We start from the raw sequence: 17,014 nt of genomic DNA, 5'->3' as shown, positions 1-17,014 counted from the left end.
CTACAAGCGTGCTCTTGCTGAAATTTACCTTTAGTCCTGACATTGCTTCAAACAACAAAAGGTTCGCCTTGATTATCCGGATATTTAACCATCTTTTTTCCCCAACGATTAACGTATCATTAGCATATTGTAAATGTGAGAATCTATCCGCCCCTTTCTCAAATTTATACCCAATGAATTTGCCACTTTCAACTGCCTTTTCCATTAACATACTGAAGCCTTCAGCAGCAATGAGAAAAAAATGGTGATAGGGGATCGCCTTGCTGTAGTCCTCTTTGCATCCTGAACTCCTTAGTTGGGCTGCCATTGACTAGAATAGATATCGCCGCTGATTTCAAACATTCTGCTATCCATTTCCTCCATTTTTCATGAAACCCTATTCTTGACATCACACAATCTAGGAAATTCCAGTCCACCGAATCATACACCTTCTCAAAATCTACTTTGAACATGATTAATTCCTTCTTCTTCCTCCTAGCCTCGTCCACTATCTCATTCGCAATTAGTATGCCATCGAGAATCTACCTATTTGATAAGAAAGCTGACTGGGACTCAGATATGATTACTCCAATCACTTTCTTTAATCTATTTGCGAGAACTTTGGATATCACTTTGTAAATGCATCCAATTAACGCAATCGGCCTGTAATCTGAAATTTTTGATGGATTACTCTTCTTAGTTATCAACACAATAAAAGAACTGTTTGCGCCTTTTACCATTCTGCCATGTTCGTGAAATTCCCTCAAAACCCTTAAGAAATCTTGTTTTATTTCCTCCCAAAATTCTTTCACAAATCCAAAATTAACGTCGTCCGGACCTGGGCTTTTATCACTATCACATTCCCACACTGCTCTTCTAATTTCTTCTTCCGAAAATCTGCATACCAATTCTTCATTATGAGAATCTTCAATATGGTTGAAAGATAGATTCTCCGGGATTACTCTAGTTTCTCTGCCTGCAAACTGGCGGCTTGAATGATCACATAAAGCGTCCTTGATTTCCTTCACCTCCGTGACCTTTCTTCCGTTTATATCAAGGCATAAGATCTCATTGTCTTTTCTTCTTTTGTTAATATAACTGTGGAAATATTTGGAATTCACGTCCCCTTCCTTCAACCATTTCGATCTAGACCTTTGCCACTGCAAACTACAGTTGAGATTGGATAGATTGTGAAATTTTGATGAAATCTCGCTCCTGGCAATTAATTCTTCTTCAGTCAAACCGATGCTTTCTCCTCGGATTTCCAATCTATTGAGTTTTTCCTTTTCCTCTTTAATTCTATCTTCCAGATTTTGACAATGATTCTTATGCCATTCCTTAAGACATTCTTTAATCCTTTTAAATTTCTCCTTTAGTACAAACATTCCCCACCCCCTGCACCTTGATACCCATCCAGCTAATTTGGCACCTTTATCAAATTCTAGATAAAGACATACCTATCCCTTAATCCTTTTAAATTTCTCCTTTTAATTTGGCCCCCAGTCTAGAGAATAATCACAAAGTAAGATCGGACAGTGATCGGATAACCCTTTATCTAGACACCATTGAGAGCAATTCGGCCAAGTTCTGTTCCAATTCTCTGTGAACAAAAATCTGTCTAATCGACTCATAACTATACCTCCAGGCCTCTGCTAAGTAAACCTTCTACCTTGGATAGGTATGTCTATCAATTCTACGTCAGATATAAAGTTATCGAATTCTGCGATCTCATTCAAACATCCAGCTACAATTCCTCCTCTCCTTTCGGAGACATCTCTTATAGCATTGAAATCCCCAATCAAACATATTCTATCATCCCTCTTGCGGTTGATTTTGGAGAGTAATTCATTCCATAAAACAAATTTTTTTCTTCTGTCACACGGAGCGTACACCACAACAATGGTGACCGAAATGTTTTCAACCCCCCATTCCCCTTCCAGCCATGGAGCATGTTCTAGTACTTCGGTGTTCTTAATCGAAAGCATGTTCTTATTCCAAACGACCAGTATTCCCCCAGATCTTCCATCTGATGATTTGAATGCAAATTCAAAATCGTTGGATCCCTGGATGGAAAGGCATAAGTTTCTGTCTATATTTTCCATCTTAGTTTCTTGAATGCAAATGATGTTAGGTTTCTGCCTACTGATCAGAGAATGCACTTCTTTCTTCTTAGCCACCCCCCCAAAGCCTCTGATGTTGTAACTAATTATTCTAATAGTCATAAAGAAAAAGTCTTAGAAACCTAATCTGGAGAGTGACCTTATCAGGCTTGGTCGACCTTCGCCCCCCTTCTTACCCCAGCTACCAGTTCTTGAACTAATTCGCCTTCTTCTCCCTTATGAATTAGCCCAATGTCTTTGCCTAAATTCCATACGTCCTTTGCAATTTCTCTAGCGTCCCCATGTATTAATCTCCAATTATCTATATCTGCCTCATCACCTATTAAATCAGAATCATCAAAACTTCGTACCTGATTTTCTGTTCCTTTCTTGTGCTTACAGGAACAGCTCCGATTCTTCTCTTTTTTCCTCTTAATCCATGCTTTTTTCTTTTTTCTAAGTATGTCCCTCCTCCTTCTTCTTCTTCTTCTTCTGTCTTTGCTTGTTTTTGATTCAATTTGTTCTTGATTGACATTTACTTGTTCCCTGACTGAGCAAAATCTCTCCTCACCTCTTTTCGAAGTTTCCGCTTTGTGAACTTCACCGTTGAGTTTTGATTTCTGAGCCTCCAGAATATTCGCTACTGATACCTTGCCCAAGATTGTCAATTGTGTAACACTCCATATTTTCATAATTTAATTTAAATTAATTTAATTGAATTATGGGGAATTATTTGGAATTATTGAGAATTATTGAGAAATAAAGCAAATGGGCTTGAGTTGTGATTAGTAAAGAGGGGGTGCATTGGTAGGCCCTATTACTAATTAAAATAGTTTTATTTTATTTTTTCACAAAATAGAGGGATTGTGAGAAAAGAGGAATAGAACCAAAGAGAAGAGAAAAAGCTTGAACGTGAAAGAGAAGAGAAGCAGAGAAGTGCGACAGAGGAAGAGCGAAAAATCAACCTTCAGGTAAGGGGGGACTCTTCCATTTATCTTCTATTATGGGGTTATAGGTAGTAGAATGGAATTGAACATGTTGTTTATGTCAATTGAGTTATGCTTAGGTTGTAGAAATGTTAGGTTTTGGGAGAATTGATTAATAATGTTGTATTGATCATGTATGGCGTGAATTGGATGATTGAAATGTGTTATAAATGTGATAATTTGTGTTTGTGGTTGCTGTTTGGTGTTATAATACATTTGGGTGCGAATTGGTATGGATTCGGGTTTATACGGTGTTGGAAAAATGGTGTTTTTCTGCTACAGCAGCGTAGGAATCGGTTCCCAGGTGGGAGGAACCGGGTTCCCGTAGTGAAAACCAGAAGCGAAGGAATTCTGTTCAGCAGGAACCGGTTCCCATGTAGGTACAACCCGGTTCCTAGTAGTAAAAACCAGAGAGGAGTTTCTGAAGGATTTCAGGAACCGGTTCCCACGTAGGGAGGAACCGGGTTCAGCGTAACTTTTTCTAAATGTATTTAACTTTGAAAACTCCTAACTTTTAAACCGTAAATCGGATTTTGGTGCCGTTTTGAGCATAGTAAAGCTAATCAAATGATTTTCATATTAAAATAGTGTTTTGGGTCGTGGTTCGAAATTATTTTAAAAACACTCGATTTTATTTGATTGTGGTGTTTTTTGCGTACAAGTACATTAATGAATGTTCTACCTGTTATGACGTTGTGGTTGTAATTGGTGTTTGTTATACATATATTGTTGGTGTAAAATATGTACTTTATTATGGTTGAGAAATAGTATATCTGTGTGTGGCTATAGATTATTGTATTGATTGATGATTATGACATTTGGTTGGTTAATGTGGATGATGAGCATGTTATGGTTGATACATGCATTTCATAATCATTATGTGGCTGATCCTTGACAATGGTGGATCAGTGGTAGCTAATTCCCATTGTGTGGAATTAGTGAGTGGGTGTTGCCGTATCCTTGACGATGATGGATCGGTGAGATGGGTTATCCCAGATTTTGGTACCACATGCATATAGTTGCATTGCATTAGGCTAATTGTGTTATTATAACATGAATGGAAGATTGTCCAATGTTATAATATGTGTGATTGTGTATTGGTTGTAATTAATTGAGTGGTTGTGAATCTGATTATAACTGTAATTGGGTGAATAATATGTGATTGATGTTTTATTACCTATATCTTATAACATTGGTTAAATGTGAATGAGACTCACCCTTACTGTTGTTATTTTTCAGATTGAGGAGTAGCGTTTGTACTTGGTGAAGATTAGCTCGCCAAGTAATTCGTTAAAGTCGGTTGGGTCCGTGTCATGCTTTGGTCGTGTAACACTGGGGACGTTGTTTAGAGTTACTTGTTAAACTCTTTTTATTTGGGTGTATTGCTTATGTTGGTGTTTTTAAGTCTATGACTTGGTTGTTTTATTATTTAGATGTTAAAGATAATTCCGATGTGTTAACATGATGATCTGAATAAGTTTGGTTTAACGTTCTCTTTTATGGCATGACATGAGTATTGTTTAATTATATGGAAGTTGTAATGCCCTTTTCATGTTTTACTCTGATTATTGTTAAATATTATTACGGGGTATTAGAAGGGTGTTACAATAGTGGTATCAGAGCATAGTCGGTCGTTAGAGTCAGAGTCTCGTGTCAGTTAATCCCGCGTATGCGACTAGTGTAAGGTTGACACTATCGATACTTCTTGTTCTAACGAATATTGTTTTAATATTTAACAGAACAATGGCCGGAAGAGGTGGAAGGAACGACGATGCGATTGCTGAGGCTCTAGGCATGATTGTTGGTGTACTGGGAGGGAATGCTAATGGGGCTGGTATTGGTGCTGACAGGCAGCTGAACAGTTTTCAAAGGAACAACCCTCCGTTGTTCAAAGGCACTCATGATCCCGAAGACGCTCAGAGGTGGCTGAAGGAAATTGAAAGGATCTTCCGGGTGATTGGTTGCGATGAAAATCTTAAGGTGAGATATGGTACTCACATGCTGTCTGAAGAAGCTGATGATTGGTGGATGGCTAGTAGGGATGAACTGGGAGCTGCTGGTGTTGCAATCACTTGGGCTATGTTCAAGAGAGAATTCTTGCGGAGGTACTTTCCTGAGGGTGTTAGAGGCAGGAAAGAGGTTGAATTTTTGGAGCTGACACAAGGTAATATGACCGTGCCGGAGTATGCGTCCAAGTTTGTTGAACTGGCGAAGTATTATGTCCACTACAACAATGATGAGGCTAGCGAGTTCTTGAAGTGTGTTAAGTTTGAGAATGATCTCTATGACGAGATTAAACAGGGTATCAGGTATCAGAGGATTCGGTGATTTGTTGATTTGGTTGACTGCAGCCGAATCTTTGAAGAGGACAATATTAAGCTGAAGTCGTCGCACTCTCGCGAGTTGGTCGACAGGAAAGGGAAGAAGCATATGGATCGTGGTAAGCCGTATGGTAAAGGTAACCAGAAAGCTAGAGGTTGGAAGAAGCCTAGTGGGGGAGACTCTAGTGCCCCTATTAAGTGCTTTAAGTGTGGAGAACCTGGACATCGCATCCACAAGTGCAAAAGTGAAGAAAAGAAGTGCTATAAGTGTGGAAAGGCAGGTCACATTGCTAGTGAGTGCAAAGGGAACACTGTAACTTGTTTCAATTGCGGAGAAGAGGGTCATATTAGTCCTAAGTGTCCTAAGCCGAGGAAGAATCAAGCTGGTGGTAAGGTGTTCGCCTTATCTGGTTCCGAGACTACTCCAGAGGATCGGTTGATTAAAGGTACGTGTTTTATCCATGGCACTCCTTTAATTGCGATTATAGACACTGGCGCGACACACTCTTTTATTTCTATGGATTGTGCTAAAAGGTTGAATTTTGAAATATCTGATATAAATAGAAGTATGGTTATTGACACTCCTGCGTCGAGTTCAGTGACTACTTCGTTTGCTTGTTTGAACTGTCCAATTGATATCTTTGGTAGAGAATTCGGAATGGATTTAGTGTGCCTTCCGTTGGAAAAACTCGATGTTATTCTGGGTATGAACTGGTTGCAATTCAATCGGGTTCATATCAATTGTTTCTCGAAGACGGTTATTTTTCCTAAAGATGTGAGTGTGGAAGGTTTGGCGATGACTGCTAGGCAGATAGATGAAGCAGTTAAGGACGAGGCTGTCGTGTTTATGTTGATTGCATCTATGGAAGTGAAGGAGAAAGTGGGGAGTGGTGAATTACCGGTAGTATGCGACTTTCCCGAAGTCTTTCCAGAAGATGTTAGAGAGTTGCCACCTGAAAGAGAAGTGGAGTTTGCTATTGAGTTAATTCCGGGAACTAGTCCTGTGTCGATGGCACCTTATCATATGTCGGCTTCGGAATTGGCTGAATTGAAGAGTCAAATGGAAGAGTTACTTGAGAAGGGATTTATTCGTCCTAGTGTTTCACCGTCGGGTGCACCAGTATTACTAGTAAAGAAAAAAGAAGGCTCGATGAGGCTGTGTGTGGATTATAAACAACTGAATAAAGTTACTATTAAGAATCGGTATCCGTTGCCGTGGATTGATGATCTAATGGATCAATTAGTTGGGGCGTGTGTGTTCAGTAAGATTGATCTGAGGTCGGGATATCATTAGATTCGGGTGAAGACAGACGATATTCAGAAGACTGCATTTAGAACGAGGTATGGTCATTACGAATATACTGTGATGCCATTTGGAGTTACTAATGCACCTGGTGTTTATATGGAATATATGAATAGGATCTTTCATCCCTATCTAGACCAGTTCGTGGTGGTGTTTATAGATGATATTTTAATTTATTCTAAGAATGAAGAAGATCATGCAGATCATCTTAGAGTGGTATTAGAATTGCTGAAAGAGAAGAAACTGTATGCTAAACTGTCGAAGTGTGATTTCTGGTTAAGAGAAGTATGTTTCCTTGGACATGTGATTTCCAAGAATGGTATCGCGTAGATCCAACAAAGGTAGAAGCCGTGTCTCAGTGGGAAGCTCCGAAGTCAGTATCTGAAATCCGTAGTTTTCTTGGTCTGGCGGGTTACTATAGGAAGTTCATTGAAGGCTTTTCAAAGTTGGCGTTGCCATTAACTAAGTTGACTAGGAAGGGTCAAGCGTTCATCTGGGATTCAAAATGTGAAGAAGGATTCCAAGAGTTAAAGAGGAGGTCGACTAGTGCGCCGATCTTGATTTTGCCGAATCCGACGGAATCTTTTGTTGTGTATTGTGATGCTTCATTGATGGGATTAGGAGGTGTGCTAATGCAGAATCAACAGGTAGTCGCTTATGCGTCGAGACAACTCAAAGTGCATGAGAAGAATTATCCGACTCACGACTTAGAGTTGGCAGCAGTTGTATTTGTGTTGAAACTGTGGAGGCATTATCTGTATGGTTCAAGGTTTGAAGTATTTAGTGATCACAAGAGTCTGAAGTATCTCTTTGATCAAAAAGAGCTAAATATGAGACAAAGAAGATGGTTAGAATTTCTCAAGGATTATGATTTTGGACGAATTACCATCCGGGTAAAGCAAACGTTGTTGTCGATGCTTTGAGTAGGAAGTCCTTGCATATGTCTATGTTGATGGTGAAGGAGTTGGACTTAATTGAACAATTCAGAGATTTGAGTTTAGTATGCGAAGACACTCCTACTAGTGTTAAATTGGGTATGCTGAAGCTGACTAGTGGTATTCTTGAGGAAATTCGAGAGGGTCAGAAGACTGATGTAGAGTTGGTTGATAAGTTGACTCTGATTAACCAAGGTAGAGGAGGTGAATTCAGAATCGACGAGAACGACATCATGAGGTTTAACAATCGTGTTTGTGTTCCTGATGTTGCCGAATTGAGAAGATGTATTCTTGAGGAAGGACATCGTAGTGGATTGAGTATTCATCCTGGTGCTACCAAGATGTATCATGACTTAAAGAAGCTGTTTTGGTGGCCTGGAATGAAAAAGGAAATAGCTGAATTTGTTTATGCTTGTTTGACTTGCCAGAAGTCGAAGATTGAGCATCAGAAGCCGTATGGAGCTATGCAACCGTTATTTATTCCTGAATGGAAGTGGGATAGTATATCTATGGATTTTGTTTCTGGTTTGCCGAGGACGGTGAAGAATTGTGAAGCTATTTGGGATTGTGGATGGGTTGACGAAGTATGCTCACTTTATACCGATGAGAATGGATTATCCGATGGAGAGGTTAGCTCAATTGTATATTGAGAAGATACTAAGTCTGCATGGTATTCCTTCGAGTATCGTGTCAGATAGAGATCCAAGGTTTACATCTCGATTCTGGGAAGTTTTGCAGAAGGCTTTGGGTACTAAATTAAGGTTGAGTTCTGCTTATCATCCGCAGACTGATGGTCAGACTGAAAGGACAATTCAGTCATTGAAAGATTTGTTACGTGCCTGTGTATTGGAAAAAGGTGGTGCATGGGATAGCTATTTGCCGTTGATCGAATTTACCTACAACAATAGTTTTCATTCGAGCATTGGTATGGCTCCATTTAAAGCTTTGTATGGTAGGAGATGTAGAACACCTTTGTGTTGGTATGAATCTGGTGAGAGTACGGTGATTGGACAAGAAATTGTACAAGAGACCACATTGAAGATTAAATTGATTCAGGAGAAGATGAAGGCTTCTCAGAGTCGCCAGAAAAGTTACCATGATAAGAGACGAAGGACACTCAAATTTAAAGAGGGAGATCACGTGTTCTTGAGGGTGACTCCTACGACTGGTGTTGGTAGAGCACTGAAATCACGGAAGTTGACTCCACGTTTCATTGGTCCGTATCAGATTATAGAGAGGGTTGGAGTGGTGGCTTACCGTATTGCGTTACCACAAACGCTTGCGAATTTGCACAATGTATTCCACGTATCACAGTTGAGGAAATACATTGCGGATCCATCTCATGTGATCCATGTAGATGATGTACAGGTAAAGGATAACATGACAGTTGAAGCTTTGCCTTTGAGAATTAAAGATCGGAAACTGAAACAATTGCGTGGCAAAGAGATAGCACTGGTCAGAGTAGCTTGGGGAGGACCAGCAGGTGGGAATGTGACTTTGGAACTGGAAAGTCAGATGAAGAATTCATATCCGGAGTTATTTGCCTAAGGTATGTTTTCGAGAACGAAAACTCTTTTAGTGGGGGAGAGTTGTAACACTCCATATTTTCATAATTTAATTTAAATTAATTTAATTGAATTATGGGGAATTATTTGGAATTATTGAGAGGTGCATTGGTAGGCCCTATTACTAATTAAAATAGTTTTATTTTATTTTTTCACAAAATAGAGGGATTGTGAGAAAAGAGGAATAGAACCAAGGAGAAGAGAAAAAGCTTGAACGTGAAAGAGAATTGTGTTTGTGGTTGCTGTTTGGTGTTATAATACATTTGGGTGCGAATTGGTATGGATTCGGGTCTATACGGTGTTGGAAAAATGGTGTTTTTCTGCTACAGCAGCGTAGGAATCGGTTCCCAGGTGGGAGGAACCGGGTTCCCGTAGTAAAAACCAGAAGCGAAGGAATTCTATTCAGCAGGAACCGGTTCCCATGTAGGTACAACCCGGTTCCTAGTAGTAAAAACCAGAGAGGAGTTTCTGAAGGATTTCAGGAACCGGTTCCCACGTAGGGAGGAACCGGGTTCTGCGTAACTTTTTCTAAATGTATTTAACTTTGAAAACTCCTAACTTTTACACCGTAAATCGGATTTTGGTGCCGTTTTGAGCATAGTAAAGCTAATCAAATGATTTGCATAATAAAATAGTGTTTTGGGTCGTGATTCGAAATTATTTTAAAAACACTCAATTTTATTTGATTGTGGTGGTTTATGCGTACGAGTACCTTAATGAATGTTCTACCTGTTATGACGTTGTGGTTGTAATTGGTGTTTGTTATACATATATTGTTGGTGTAAAATATGTACTTTATTATGGTTGAGAAATAGCATATATGTGTGTGGCTATTGATTATTGTATTGGTTGATGATTATGACATTTGGTTGGTTAATGTGGATGATGAGCATGTTATGGTTGATACATGCATTTCATAATCATTATGTGGCTGATCCTTGACAATGGTGGATCAGTGGTAGCTAATTCCCATTGTGTAGAATTAGTGAGTGGGTGTTGCCGTATCCTTGACGATGGTGGATCGGTGAGATGGGTTATCCCAGATTTTGGTACCACATGCATATAGTTGCATTGCATTAGGCTAATTGTGTTATTATAACATGAATGGAAGATTGTCCAATGTTATAATATGTGTGATTGTGTATTGGTTGTAATTAATTGAGTGGTTGTGAATCTGATCGTAACTGTAATTGGGTGTGTCGTCCTCGGTTTTTTTCGTGAGATTTTGGGTTCGGGGGTAGGTTATACAAAGGGAAGGTATTAGCACCCCTTTGTATCCATGGTTATCCATGGGCTCTTAATTGCTTAGCTCACTTGTTTGAATCGTTTGTCTTGCTTTGAAATGCTTGTATGTGGTTTTAAATACTTTTGTAAAGAATTAACTTTGTAATGATCCTTGTGCGGATGTATACAAACTGTTTTATCTTTCGAACGATGTTTTGATGGTTTGAAAAAAAGATTTTTAACTTCGTAATGATCCTTCTTTGGATGTATACAAAGTGTTTGTCTTTTTGAAAGTTTTTTGTTTTGGAAAAACAGTGATATGTGAAATATTTGTTGTTTTGTTTGATTTGAGCAAGCAATTAAGAGATCTACCCTAAGTTTGTAAGGTCCTTTCTTATTTCTTTTAGAAAATTTTCTTTGACTGGATACAGAAAGAAATTATTTGAATCGCCTTTGAAACAGTAGAATTGATTTTGAAAAGAGTAACAGAGGGATTACCCTAAGAGGTGCAAGTGTGATTGTGTTTTATTTTCAGATATTTTTGTCTTTGAAATTAGTGATCTAGCGCTTCAGTTATTATCTTTGCCATACACGCAATTTTATATGTACAGAAATTAAAGTGCGGGAATGTAAAATGCGGAAAGTAAATCTACGCTATTACATCGATTGTGCGAGAAATGTAAACTACGCTATTTACATGATTTTGACAACCTATACACTTATCTATGAATTTAAATTGCAATAAGATAAAAGGAAAATATTTTTTGATTTTTGGATAGTTGATTTTAATTAAAATTAATGCATAATTAATTCAATTAAAAGGTTAGGAATCAGAAATAAAATTTAAACCTAAAAAATAAAGTTTAAAATATGTCCAAATTGTTTGTTAATTAATTTTAAAATAAAATTAATTTTTTTTGGGATTTATTGAAATTGTTTTGGAGATTATTAAATTAATTAACATATAATTATACAAATAATTATACACATAATTTAAACTTAAAGATAAAAATATTCTAAATATGTACAAAAGTAGTTTATAATATATAAACCTAATTTAAATAAATGAAAATATTTTTTCTGATTTTTTGATGGGTTAGAAATAATTAAAAGATAAATATAATAATATTATCTAATTAATTGAACAAAATATTTTAATTATGAAGAAGAATAAAATATTTTTGTGTCAAAAATTAATTAATTATTTTATCACCCTAAAAATATTTTATTATATTTTTCTGATTTTTAAAACTATTTTTAAATAATTTTGCAAATAAAATAAAATAAAATAAAAAATATATAAAATAAGTGATCAGGTGTGGTTGGCTGGAAGGTCTATGGTATGGATGCATGTTCAGGCGCGTTGGATGAGCTGGCAGGATGATCATGTGGCTCAGATATTGAGGGTGCATGGAAATATGATGGAAAGCGCACATGGGAACCAAAAATTTAAAAAAGGACTGGCGCGCGCGTTCTGGCCAACCAGAGCTTGCCACGCCTTCATCTTCTTCCTCTCTCCGTTGCTATAGGCTCTGCAACTGTAGGTAGAGCTTTTAGTGACGGTTTTCGTCCGTAGCTACAAGACCTGCACATGCCAAAACTTCATACAAGCAAGATAAATTAATTAGGAGACCATGGTTCAACTTAAAATTGTCCCCTGAGTTCAAATATGCCCTTAGTTTCTCCTAATTTTGCCTAAATCAAAGGATCCCAAATTTTAGCTTAAGAACCCTAAAATGGTATATTCTACAAACGGCCATTAAAACTCAATTAAAGCTCCAAAAACGATCAGAGCACCAAACTAAACACAAATATGGGATTACATCTTATTGAATATGCATGAATAATCAGATTCGTGTTGGTTTATGTTTGAACAAATCGTGGCTTGTATGGCTCGATTTGTGAGGCTTTGAGGCTTGAAATTGATTTGGATAGGTTCAGTGATACTTGAGGAAGATGTTTGAATGTTTAGTTTGGGTTGAAATTAGCTTAAACTAAAAATTCGAAATTCAAATTTCTTTGAAAATTTCAAGTTTGATACAAGAGTGATACAAGCATGTGTTTGTTCTGAATTTGTGTCTCTATGCTTACTGAAGTATGCTAAGCTATTTATGAGCAATAAGAGTGCTGCAAACTTAAGCTAACAATCAATGATTGCTTTGAACTTTTGAATTTTTTAATATATAAAGCTTTGAATTCTTTGGCCATGGCTTCATTTTTCTTCACCCTCTTGCTCTAGGCCTGCTGTACAATCTCTATGCTGCAGAAGTTAAGCCATCTTGGTGACTCAAGCTAAGGACAAAAGCCTTGGATAATTAACTTGAACCATTTCTTTTTTAATTTAATTTTAAATGTAATAAAATTAAATTAAAAAAGAAACAAAAATGTCATGGGCAAAATGTTGGTCATGGGAGCCCTTTAACATCATTAGAAACATATTTGGATCATGAATGCTTGGCCTCTTTTGAAAAAAAAACATTTTTGATCAATGTTGGTTTCATGCATTTTTCCAAAAAATAGCCAACTTCAACAAGGCATATCTCCCTCAATTTTGATCATATGAAGGAGTTATTGTACTTTTTAGAAACCGCAAGATGTCCTCTACAAGCTACTTTGGAAACTTTTTTGCATTTGGAGAAGTTATCTTGATGTTATGGCCTTTGACAAAAAACCACTTTTTGTTGACTTTGAAAATGACCTGTAATGTCCTGGCTCATATTTTCCAAATGGTAAATCCAATGACCATGGGATCAATTTCATTTGAAATATAATTGAATTTCCTTCAAAACAATATTTGGTTGGAATTTTTTGAATGAACGAGGAGAGAGTTATGGCCGGTCAAAGTTCAATTGACTTTTTAGGAGAAAACCCTAATTTTGAAACTTAGGGTTTTGTTGATTTCTGAACTTTTCTTGATGAATTATGATCAACCATTGATCAAATGATGAATCTTTTGACAAAATATGGATGTTGACAAAAAATTTCATTTTTTGACTGTCTGTTGACTTTTCGGTCAAACTGGTTGTCTGTTGACTGTTTGAGCTGCTGACTGTGCGTCCGAGCGAATTGAAGTTTGAAAATTTGTCTGGTGGTACTTTGAGACATATGGAGGTCCATGAAATCCATTTGAGGTCTCAAAAAACTTGTTCTCCTGAAAAAACAAAAAAACCCTAGTTAGGGACTGTTTGTGTAGGAGACAGTTAAGCGTACCTGATTTTTGTGCAGTGTTGAGTCTCTGTTGATCATGTGATTATCAGAAGACTTCTAGGACAAAAATCTTGGAATTTTGAAATGCAAAAGTTTGATTTGATTGATGGTACAAAACACGGAGAATCTTGCTGTCAGCGGGTTTGACTGTTAACTAGCTGTCCGGGAATTACCATAACAGTTAAAGTGAAAACTTTAACAGTTAAAGTTAATTTTTTTTATTGTGTTAATGGTGAAAATTTATTTACATGAGTTGTTAGAAAAACACAAACATAATAAATAAATAAAATATACCGTACGCGAACGAAATTACCGATAATAATCTTGAAAAATATTTAATGCACAGACAAATAAATATTTAACTAACAATAAACACGCATATTACTATCTTGATAATTAAACGAAGGTACGAAAGACAATACAATATTTAATACTGACAGTACAAATATTACATAATAATATAGCGAACAGTACGACAAATAAAATGAACGACACCTTATTTGAAAGCGAAAGATACGACAAACATTAAGTATGACGATTAAAAATCCATGCTATAAATATTAATATATAGATGCACGGGAGTGTAAGCATCCCAGGTCCGCATTTTTCAGGACTATGCAGACAGAAAAAGGACATGATCACCACCACAACAGTGATGACCATAAGATAAAACGTATCCATCCACTTTGCCATTTTTGCCGGGGAAGAAGAGAAAATAATTATGAGATAGAAATTTGGGAAATGAGTGAAATTTGATGTGAGAATTTATGGAAAAAATGAGGGGTATTTATAGAGTGAAAAGAAGGATGAAGACGTTGGGGAATGAAGTGATACCGTACAAAAAAGGAAAATTTGAGTGGTAGTAGGATTTGAAAGAAAGTGTATGGAATAAAGTTAGGATTTGATTTGAAAGAAATAGATTTGAAAAGAAAGGAAAAGATTTGAAAACAATAGTATAGTACAAAAATTAGTGGGAAACAAAAACTAATAGTAATTTAATTATTACCAGCACAGTCTGAATTCCCGGACTGTGTGCCTGCAAAATTTAATTCTGTACCAATTGCGTCAGTATTATTTATCTAAAAATAAATCTCAAATAAACAGCGTGTGTGAAGTGATAAACAGTACTTGGCGTTTGTGTAAGAATAAATTCAACAGCGAACCAAAATACCGTATAAAAATATTCTAAAAATTGAGTATTCATAAAATCAGGATATTTATGAAATAAAATCCAAGATTATATGAAACTCCCAATTTTTAGACAGAAGTCAGTTGCCTTCTTTCTGGAAAAAGATGCGGGCAAATTTTGGGGTATAACAGGGTGAATAATATGTGATTGATGTTTTATTACCTATATCTTATAACATTGGTTAAATGTGAATGAGACTCACCCTTACTGTTGTTATTTTTCAGATTGAGGAGTAGCGTTTGTACTTGGTGAGGATTAGCTCGTCAAGTAATTCGTTAGAGTCGGTTGGGTCCGTGTCATGCTCTGGCCGTGTAACACTGGGGACGTTGTTTAGAGTTACTTGTTAAACTCTTTTTATTTGGGTGTATTGCTTATGTTGGTGTTTTTAAGTCTATGACTTGGTTGTTTTATTATTCAGATGTTAAAGATAATTCCGTTGTGTTAACATGATGATCTGAATAAGTTTGGTTTAACGTTCTCTTTTATGGCATGACATGAGTATTGTTTAATTATATGGAAGTTGTAATGCCCTTTTCATGTTTTACTCTGATTATTGTTAAATATTATTACGGGGTATTAGAAGGGTGTTACAAATTGGGCCGGATCTTCATTTTGAACTTCTGTTAAACTTGGGTTAGAGTCTTGGATTGGGCTTTTGGCTTGACTATTCCTCCTGGGCTTATATAGATCTGCCGTGTTATTATCAACCACTCCATTTATAGTGGGCCCAAGGATTTCTTTTTCCATCTCCAAGGATTTAAAGGTCTTTTGTCTTGATACATGGGATTTGTTGGTGTTGCCGTTTGTTTCTTGCACAGCTGCATCATGATTGCCGCCTATGTCTACATCTTCTCCCTCTCCATCATTATTGACTGCCTGGATCATCTCTTCGCACCTTTTCGAAATTTGTTTATTCTCAAGCATCTCATCCTCAATTAATTTTGAGTGTCTCAAGAAATGTTCATCGATGTTCGCCATTCTCTCTCTTTCCTCATCTTCTTCCGTGGCCACCAAAGAAGGTGGAATGAATGAAGAATCGGAATCTTCATCTTCGTCATCTGTACCTTGATTGATCCATTCCGAACTATTCTTTTCATTTTCCCTATATGAGCACTTGCAGATCTCCTCCGTTATTCTAATACTGAATTGTTCGTTATTGATTTGGATATTTACCATCTTGTTGATAAACTCTGTATATGGCGTTCTAACGTAGACCCTCGCCACGTCCAATCTCTGCAAATCTTCTGTCACTGGATCTAGTTTGATGAATCTGCCAAATGAATTTGACAAAAGAGAAAAAACGTTCCTTCTCCAAGCATGAATTGGGACCCCAATAATTCTACACCATATATACCTTGCCCCTCCTACATCTCGCGTTTCCCATTTTCTAATCACTGAAAACATTTGATTGAGAACGGAATCATAATCTTTCTTCAAAGAACAGAAATCTTCATCTTCGTCTATTTTGATGAAAACCTTTTCTCCCCCCATTGGTATTGCTTTTAAGGTGACGATTCCTTCATTGATCAATTTTTGGTTGATGGCACTAACATCCTCCTCATTCCTAAGACATCCAATGAACCCTTTCTTTGCCCATTCCATATCTTCTTCCTTGATATTAATACTCAGTCCTTCCCGCTTGCCTCCATATTGCATAGTCTCTTATGTTTCTGATCCAATGTAGCTTCATGATTTTTGGTTACCGTGACATACGTCCTTCCCTCCTGCCTCAAACTTTGCCCCATTCTCGGATTTGCGTTTGGTCTGATATTTTTCTTTTGAAGATGTTCCTTCCTGCTGTGATCCCTGTAACACCCTGGATTTCCGCTTACCCCGCAGGGCTTCCGGCCTACCAAGCATGTCACCAGCTTAATCAATAATCCCCCCTAGGTCCGCTTATCGGCTGCCCAGGAAATATTGTTTTTGCCTCCTGCAGGAATCGAACCATGTACCTAGGGGTTAAGTACATATTCATAGCAATTCCTGCTACCAATTGCTAGTAGCTCAAGTGGTAGCAGGAATTGCTATGAATACGTACTTAACCCCTAGGTACGTGGTTCGATTCCTGCGGGAGGCAAAAACAATATTTCCTGGGCAGCCGATAAGCGGACCTAGGGGGGATTATTGATTAAGCTGGTGACATGCTTGGTAGGCCGGAAGCCCTGCGGGGTAAGCGGAAATCTAGGGTGTTACAATCCCTTACTCC

General features: G+C 37.3%; 1 protein-coding gene across 1 annotated transcript; it reads right to left on the bottom strand.

Annotated features, from left to right (window-relative positions):
• Nucleotides 1-521: 521 nt before the first annotated feature.
• Nucleotides 522-2,770, bottom strand: LOC131613570 (uncharacterized). The gene is made up of 3 exons (XM_058885228.1): nucleotides 2,276-2,770; nucleotides 1,649-2,042; nucleotides 522-1,420 (listed from the first exon to the last, which is right to left on the bottom strand). The coding sequence occupies exons 1-3, from the start codon at nucleotides 2,768-2,770 to the stop codon at nucleotides 522-524; spliced, it is 1,788 nt and encodes a 595-aa protein (XP_058741211.1).
• Nucleotides 2,771-17,014: the final 14,244 nt, after the last annotated feature.

The sequence above is a fragment of the Vicia villosa genome, linkage group LG6 (assembly GCF_029867415.1).
Source record: "Vicia villosa cultivar HV-30 ecotype Madison, WI linkage group LG6, Vvil1.0, whole genome shotgun sequence".
NCBI classification, from domain to species: Eukaryota; Viridiplantae; Streptophyta; class Magnoliopsida; order Fabales; family Fabaceae; genus Vicia; species Vicia villosa.
The sequence above is the reverse complement of the archived record's forward strand: the minus strand, read 5'-3'. Positions and strand labels throughout refer to the sequence as shown.